Raw genomic sequence first — 8947 nt, 5'->3', positions numbered from 1 at the left:
CTATATCAGGTGTGCATAATTATTAGGCAACTTCCTTTCCTTTTTGCAAAATTGGTCAAAGAAGGACTTGACAGGCTCAGAAAAGTCAAAAATAGTGAGATATCTTGCAGAGGGATGCAGCACTCTTAAAATTGCAAAGCTTCTGAAGCGTGATCATCGAACAATCAAGCGTTTCATTCAAAATAGTCAACAGGGTCGCAAGAAGCGTATGGAAAAACCAAGGCGCAAAATAACTGCCCATGAACTGAGAAAAGTCAAGCGTGCAGCTGCCAAGATGCCACTTGCCACCAGTTTGGCCATATTTCAGAGCTGCAACATCACTGGAGTGCCCAAAACACAAGGTGTGCAATATTCAGAGATATGGCCAAGGTAAGAAAGGCTGAAAGATGACCACCACTGAACAAGACACACAAGCTGAAACATCGAGGCTGGGCCAAGAAATATCTCAAGACTGATTTTTCTAAGGTTTTATGGACTGATGAAATGAGAGTGAGTCTTGATGGGCCGGATGGATGGGCCCGTGGCTGGATTGGTAAAGGGCAGAGAGCTCCAGTCCGACTCAGACACCAGCAAGGTGGAGTACTGGTTTGGGCTGGTATCATCAAAGATGAGCTTGTGGGGCCTTTTCGGGTTGAGGATGGAGTCAAGCTCAACTCCCAGTCCTACTGCCAGTTTCTGGAAGACACCTTCTTCAAGCAGTGGTACAGGAAGAAGTCTGCATCCTTCAAGAAAAAACATGATTTTCATGCAGGACAATGCTTCATCACACGCGTCCAAGTACTCCACAGCGTGGCTGGCAAGAAAGGGTATAAAAGAAGAAAATCTAATGACATGGCCTCCTTGTTCACCTGATCTGAACCCCATTGAGAACCTGTGGTCCATCATCAAATGTGAGATTTACAAGGAGGGAAAACAGTACACCTCTCTGAACAGTGTCTAAGAGGCTGTGGTTGCTGCTGCACGCAATGTTGATGGTGAACAGATCAAAACACTGACAGAATCCATGGATGGCAGGCTTTTGTGTGTCCTTGCAAAGAAAGGTGGCTATATTGGTCACTGATTTGTTTTTGTTTTGTTTTTGAATGTCAGAAATGTATATTTGTGAATGTTGAGATGTTATATTGGTTTCACTGGTAAAAATAAATAATTGAAATGGGTATATATTTGTTGTTTGTTAAGTTGCCTAATAATTATGCACAGTAATAGTCACCTGCACACACGGATATCCCCCTAAAATAGCTATAACTAAAAACAAACTAAAAACTACTTCCAAAACTATTCAGCTTTGATATTAATGAGTTTTTTGGGTTCATTGAGAACATGGTTGTTGTTCAATAATGAAATGAATCCTCAAAAATACAACTTGCCTAATAATTCTGCACTCCCTGTACAGGTGTACCACATCAATTAATTGAGAATCACAACTCACTTTAGGGAGGGTTCAAATGTTTAGTAGTAGGGTATATAAGGAAGTGATGGGTAGATATGTTTTTTATGCCTGATGAAATGGTCTGTGAACCGAGAAACGCGTTGCAATATTGGGGGACCACTTGACACCCCATTATCCACTTTTTATCAGCAACTATTGTGTTGTTGTTGTTTTTAAGATTTTGTGTTTTTAATACATTTGGATTATATTTTTAACTCCTTGAGTGGATTTTATTCTACCCACCATCTGCCTAGACCCACATACAAGAGATCAGCTCAATACCTGAGTGAGCTAATTGGTATCTCTGTATACCTGCGACATCACTACTAAGTTACCATTTGTTTGGGTGAGCTGCCACACCTACATCAATCTGCAGCCTGCTTCCACAAGCACATTGGTGTGCTCCGTGAGTATTACCAACACCTCTCGCTAAGAGCGCTTTAAAGTGGGTGAGCTGTCACACCTCTATAATTCTGCAGCCGGTCTCTACCAGCACATGAGTGTGCTTTGGGAACAAGTGAGTACCCATTTGGCCTGAGTTGTGTTTATTGTTTGTTGTGTACTTGACGATACCACACATGAAGCGCCCCTCTATTCTTCTTCATTTTCTCTAGTTTGACCTGGACCCTACAGTGAGGAGGAGGCAGCCATCCCAGCAATCATTTCTCTCTTTTTTTGAAGGAATTACTTTAAGAGGACATTCATACCTTTTTGAATTACAAGTGAACTTTTTGAAGGTTTTTATTGTTACAAAGTTATTGTTACAAGTTAATTTTCTATGTCATTTATTCGTTATTAGGTTTTTGTGATGCAATATTTGTTTATTTATTTTTGCTATAGTTACATGAACCACTGCTCTTAAGCGCCCTCTCTGTGACTAGGTCACTCTTGTACAGCTTTCGACAGACTTGCATTTTAGCCAATCAGTGCTCACTCTTCAGTAAAATAACGTGCATGAGCTTAATGTTATCTATATGAAACACATGAACTAACGCCCTCTAGTGGTGAAAAACTGTCAAAATCTATTTAGATTAGAGGCGGCCTTCAAGGTCTAAGACATTAGCATATAAACCGCCTAGGTTTAGCTTTAACTAAGAATACCAAGAGAACAAAGCAAAATTGGTGATAAAAGTAAATTGGAAAGTTGTTTAAAATGACATGTCCCATTTGAATAATGAAAGTTTTTTTTGGACTTGACTGTCCCTTTAAGTTCATATATGTATGTGTGCTATTTCATCGATTAAAGTATCTTGAGTCGGAGAGGTGATGTCTACTATCTTTCAGAAATGCTTGCATCTACACTAAGAAGTAGAACCCTTCAGTGAAGCTGAAGATGCACTCGACTAAGAGAGCTCGTAGATATTTAATGCTTGGTGTCCATAAATGAAAAGAGCCATTTTCATCTGGGATTATTTACTGGTGACTGTGTAACTTTTTGACTATTATTTAGATTGCATTTTTCTACATATATTTTATTTTATATTTTATATGTTATTATATATTGGCCAGTACTTGTACAGGTTGAACGCCTCTGCAGCTGGTATAACTAGTAATTGGAAACACATTAAGGAAAAACTATTTTACAGTACATTGCCCCTTTAACTGCATCAGATGTGGGTTGTAATTTTCATCCCATTACTTTTGCCGCTACTGGGCTTTCCTGCTTCCTGAATGATGCAGGAGACTCTATAGTAAGTATACATTTAAAAAAAAAGAGTAAACTCTATAAAGTAATTTTTTTATCCGCTTGGGTCAGTAGAATAAAATATATAAAATCAATAAACACACACATACATAGATTTACATATATCTTTTAATACAATGGGGCATATTTATCAAAGTGCGAGGAGCAGACAGGATACGATGTAGCGTATAATGTCCGCTTCACATTGATAAATGCCGACAGCCTATGCTGTCGTCATTTATCATTGCACAAGCAGTTCACCAGAACTGCTTGTGCAATACCGCTCCCTGCAGATTTCCAGCCAACCGGCCGCTAGCAGAAGGTGTCAATCAACCTGATCGTATTCGATCGGGTTGATTTCTGTCCGCCGCCTCAGAGCAAGAGGACAAGTTATGGAGCAGCGGTCTTTAGAAGGCTCGCCGGAAACAAGGGGCATCAAGCTCCAATCGGAGCATGATAATTCGGCCCCAGAATGTTTATATATATATATATATATATAAAAATAAAAAATACAAATGTGTACTTATTTACTTGCCCTCTAGATTAGTAAACATCAGAATTTAATTTAATTTTTCTTTATCAATTTTTGCAATTCTTTTGAAAATGTGGGAAATATTTAAAAATATATAAGGAAAAGTCATAAGCTACTAGTCTTATTGTCTGGCAGACAGTTATTATTACAATATTTCCAAACAACAATATTACATATTTTAACTATCTCCAGTGAACAAACTTTTACAGACAGCATGATTTTAAATTCAGCAAATTGGATTTATCTTGAAATTGTGTACTCAAACAAATTAATAGTCAAAACAATCTAATTACATAATCATAGCTTCTTCATTTCTGTGATTGTCACCCTGAACAGATGCTTCCAGTTAAACATGCTTTTTTATCCCATCATACCTGAAATGTAATATAATAATTTTATACATTTTCTAAGGAGATCAAAAAGCTATAACATTTGAATCACTGCTGAACTAAAAATAACACATTTGCTAAACATTTAACCAATAAGAAAATTATCTAGAAAGTAACTTTAAAAGGCTCTACAAAAAATAATTAATGCGACTTTAATGCTTGATTTAATAATTTAATTTTAAACAAACATCCTGCAGATAATTATTTTTCTTTTAAAATTACACCTTTAGTTTTGATATCATCTAGAGTATCTGCTTTGAATGTAGTAGTATAACAATAAATAGACTTGCGCAGCCAAGAAATTTCCATTTTGGACAAAATGTTCTTAACGAAAATTCGGTAAAATATTTGTTGGCTGCACTATTCGGTATTCATCTTAAACTAAACAAATACTGAATTTTACATTTGTTTTCGTTAAATTAACGTAATCGTTCAAAGTTACAGATGAAAAGTTTATAGCAGTTTAGTAGACTTTATACTCTAACACAATCCTTTTCTTGCCAGAGCCCCGCGCGTGCTAACAGACGGCTTAACACACTCAGCTCCCAGGACCTGCACTAGGTTTAGCACACCCAGGGCTCTAGAAGAACGTGGATCAGGTTAGAGTGTTCTCCAGCACGCAAAAGGTAAGCATTAACCCTAAAAAAATGAATAGTTACAAATTTCATCAGTACTTATTCGTTTTCTTTAATTTTCATTGGTGCATACATTTGGATATCAATTTAGTCAAAATGAATGCACATCTCTAACAGTAAGTAACAATGAGAAATCAGAAGTAGAAAATAAATTATAACATTTCTTTGTTAATCTTTTCTTTCTTTAATGAAATCTTACATATGTGGGAAGTTCTAAGCAAATAGAATTTCACATTACCTATAAAATAATGACACATACTATAATTCTACAAACTTGTAACAATGTACTGTCAAGACAATCTTTAAAACAAAGTGATTTGTACTCACCTTAATACATGTGTGGATCCATTAATGGTTGTAGTGGAACATGGAATTGATGGTCCCAAGATGGAAGGCCTTCTATACTTCTCATCTCCACAGCACAAAATGATGAGGAAGGCACGCCTGAAGGACTTGTTCAAGAAGGCATACAAGAAAGGGTTCAACCCCGAATTAATATAGCCTAACCAGAGAAAAGCTGTCCACAGCTGTCCTGGCACAGAGTAGTCTATGAAAGGGTCAATCACATTTGTGATAAAAAATGGGGCCCAACAAAGGCAGAAGCAGCCCATTATGATGCAAAGAGTCTTGGCTGCTTTAGTTTCTGTCTTCATCCTGTGAGTGCTGTGTTGGTCAGGATGCTGCTGACGATGGTCAGCTCCAGCACGTTGTAAGACTCCAATCTGCCTGGCATGTTCCCTTGCTGTGATATAAATACGATAGTATGCAAGCACCATCAAAAGGAATGGAATGTAAAAAGCCACCACTGAACATGTAATGGCGTAGGGCTTGTTGACCATAAATATACAGTACGTTGAATTTGAGTCTTTGCTATATTTTCTCTTATCTACCTAAAGGAAAGAAAAAAAAAGAAAATAAAGTAACTTGCTATTTGTAAATCCTAAAAACAAATGACCAGACAAGGAACACAGTACAAACTAGTGAAAGATCTGTGTAACAAAATAGATACTATGTTTAGTACAAAGAAAAAAATGCCAAACCTAGAAATAAAAACAAATTGCAAACAGAATTATTGATACATGCAATTCTTCCGTTTTGAAATAGAACCATAGGAGAACAGATGGGTAGATGACTGGAGTTAATAGAACTGCCTTCCAGAAGTTTGTGGAGGTGGGGATTTACCTATATATATATATATATATATATATATATATATATATATATATATATATATATACCATTCTCTTTCCTGCTTGAGTCGGATCACACACAGCCAAGAAAAAAACAATTTGAAAAAAAAAAAACAGCAGAAAGAAAGTAAAAGGCACATGAAACACAAACTTTTTCTTTAATGTTTCAGATAGAGAATACACGTTTAAACAACTTTGTAACTTACTTCCATGATCTAATTTGCTTAGTTGCCTCTTGTCATTGACTTAACCCATTTAACACAAGCAATCATATCCCTGAATTCTGTTTTTAGACAGAAAAGTATGTTAGCCATTTTTAAACATATCTAAGGTATTGGCATTTACTACCTTATTAGGTAATGAGTTCCACAATTTGATTGCTCTTACAGTGAAAAAATATTTCAGCGAGGGGCGTGTCTAGGCGGCGGCCATAGAAGGTCGCAATTTTAAGAGCTCCTGACATGATAACGATAATCCGTCGATTATCTTTATAACACCAAGCCATCCGAACACAAAACCACTATCTACACATACTATGAGACTCGAGGATACAGATAATATTTTGTATGGTGTTTACATGACTGCAGGCTCTTGAACTGGACCACTGAGGCCCATGGCGGCGGACACTATTTGGATCTCAGCACCCCCTCCCAGCCTAACAGCGGGGTATCGCAGCCGTGTGTCAGCTGTTTATACTACAGAAGGGAACCATCCACTTTAGTAATTCAGTTATAACCTAAAAGTGTTAGTGCTGACACATCTGGTGCTGACCGGCACAATGGAAGCTATTGATAAATGGGAAGGCAAGATGACTCAGTTTTTGGAAGACTCCTATCGAAACTTAGCAGCAGATCTATGTCAACTCTTGTTGGCTACGCAATCCGCAGAGACAGCACCATCTGCAAGAATAGCTAAGTCACCCAGCATTAACTGTTGCGGATCTAACCTGGCAGTTGCGGTCAGAGTTAAAACCCTTTGCCCCACCGATCAAACAGAGATTTCCCGCCCTGTGAGTAGGAACTCCTGGTCCGGTTTGGAACCCTTGTATGAGCAATCTACAGCTTCCAGTGACAAGACAAGAGCTCCAGAACCGTCAAATACCCGAGCCCTAAATGAGCCGAGAACAGTGGAAACATTTGAACCTAGCGTGTTGTTCGTCCCCTTGGTTGGAACCGGAATGGCAGCTACGGATCGATTGGACATTTGCTTCAATAACGAGTCAGGCTGTACTGATTCCTTGGGTGCTTGCATGGATGTAGCTGAGGTGAGATAACCGATCTTTACTGCACCCCAGGAGACCGGGAAACCTGTATGCACGAAGTCCAGGTTTGAAGGTTGTTTTTTACTTGGTGTGGACTCACAGGCGCAGTTAATATGCTCTCCCTTAAATTGGTCGCCTCTTCATACCATACTATATACTGCTCTTTTACTATCAAAATGGGACCTTCGGGTGCTCCCTCTAACCTTTAAGAACGTAGAGACGGTAAAAAAAACAGGTATCGGATAAGAGGGTTTGTGGGGTACCATGCTGCTTTTGAGGACTGTCCCATGACGTGCTGAGAAAGATCGATATATTTTTATGCACGCTGGACTCACCCTTCCTATCAATATGAACAATATCTTCTGCCAATGTTCTGTCTGGGGCTATCTATATACTACCATAGACATCTGCCAAAATGTTATTGTTTAACTAAGCGGTTCTTCAAGGATTAGTTTATGTTTAATCTATCTTCAATATTACACATGCTGGACTTATATGGCTGATTAGAATGTTTACCATATTGTGACTGGGGTTATTTACTGTTATCTACGGGGATTTAAGGTTGTTTTGTAACTACATGGTTTTTTGGGGGTTTATGTTTGTTTCCCTTATCATTTTGTTTTTAAACAGATCTTTGTTCTACATGGTGCATATAATGCTTGAACAGTACCACATGGGCACACAGGTTGCTCTGCTTTATTATTGACTTTAGCTGTGATATTTCCTGACCTTGTGAAAGTGACGCAGCGTTGCTTCCCGACAAATTCAAACAGGTACAGCTAGAGTACACAGATGGACTGTAGCCAGATAATATTGTTTTAAGCTGCGACACCTTGCTTTATGGGAGCCCCAATATGCAGTATTTTAAGCTCATTATCAGTTATTTTATGGAGGGGACAAACTTCCTCACAGCCCACTACGTATGGAAAGGTCACCAGGTTACAGACCTCAGTGTAGAGCCTCCCATATTTCAAAGCATTTGAGTAATACAAGTACTGTTTTGTGGCCCTAATGTGTGATATACTGTGCTACTTGCACTCTGCATTAGGTACTTCTCAACCTGAACTGAATAATAGTTACCTACTTACTCAGTGATCTAGAACATTAAGACATACATTCCCTTTATTCTACGCTATTCACAGGTTTGCATACTCCCCAACCATAATACTGTTTACACTTCAATTTAGCTGAGCACCATTGGACTTAGACTAGAAGTTCCTCTTGGCTAATTATATTTTACACAGAGATCTCTGATTGTCTCCTCCTAAGATGTTTGTACCTGATAGGCTACTTAAGTCTAGCAATATCAGATTGTAATCAGCTGTTTATAAGGGTTTTTTTTCATTTATTTCAGTAATTATACTATTGTTCTGTGTGTGTGAGTATGTATCTATGTATGCATAATAGTATTAGTCCCTATATCTGTGCAAGCAACTGCATAACTAATTTTGAACAAGTCCATCAATATTAAGATACTACAGTATTAACCTATAGCAGATAGTAAGTACAAAATCTTAACATCGCCCAACCCCTAGCTATAGAGACCTTTTCAACATCTTTGGTGAAATGCACCCTACCTCACTAGTGGGCAGAACTATATCATTTTAACCCATATTCCCTGGTTTATGTATGCCTCACTGCTAGGAGGAAGCTTGGGGCGATTTAAACTGATCTCATAAACAGTCATACATATTGTACAACATATGGGTGTGTACTGGAAGTCTGATCATCTTATATAATAGGCGGGGTCTTTTAAAGAGTCACTATAACTTAACCTTCCCTGGGAGTGCGCTGGCTGCGGCCGGGTCAGCATATCCTCATACTAGC

The 8947-nt window shown here is 38.2% G+C and overlaps 1 protein-coding gene across 1 annotated transcript in view; it reads right to left on the bottom strand.

Annotated features, from left to right (window-relative positions):
• Positions 1–4992: 4992 nt before the first annotated feature.
• LOC128643536 (5-hydroxytryptamine receptor 4) overlaps positions 4993–8947 on the bottom strand; it is a gene marked incomplete at its 5' end in the record, with an annotated part of 44322 nt that continues 40367 nt past the window's right edge. The window contains one exon of the mRNA XM_053696380.1: positions 4993–5559. Within this exon, the coding sequence (XP_053552355.1) occupies positions 4993–5559 (567 nt within the window). The remainder of the gene's footprint in view (positions 5560–8947) is intronic.

Source organism: Bombina bombina, unplaced genomic scaffold, assembly GCF_027579735.1.
Source record: "Bombina bombina isolate aBomBom1 unplaced genomic scaffold, aBomBom1.pri scaffold_1004, whole genome shotgun sequence".
Classification (NCBI taxonomy): Eukaryota; Metazoa; Chordata; class Amphibia; order Anura; family Bombinatoridae; genus Bombina; species Bombina bombina.
Note: the sequence above shows the minus strand (reverse complement) of the source record. Positions and strands in the feature narration are given on the sequence as shown.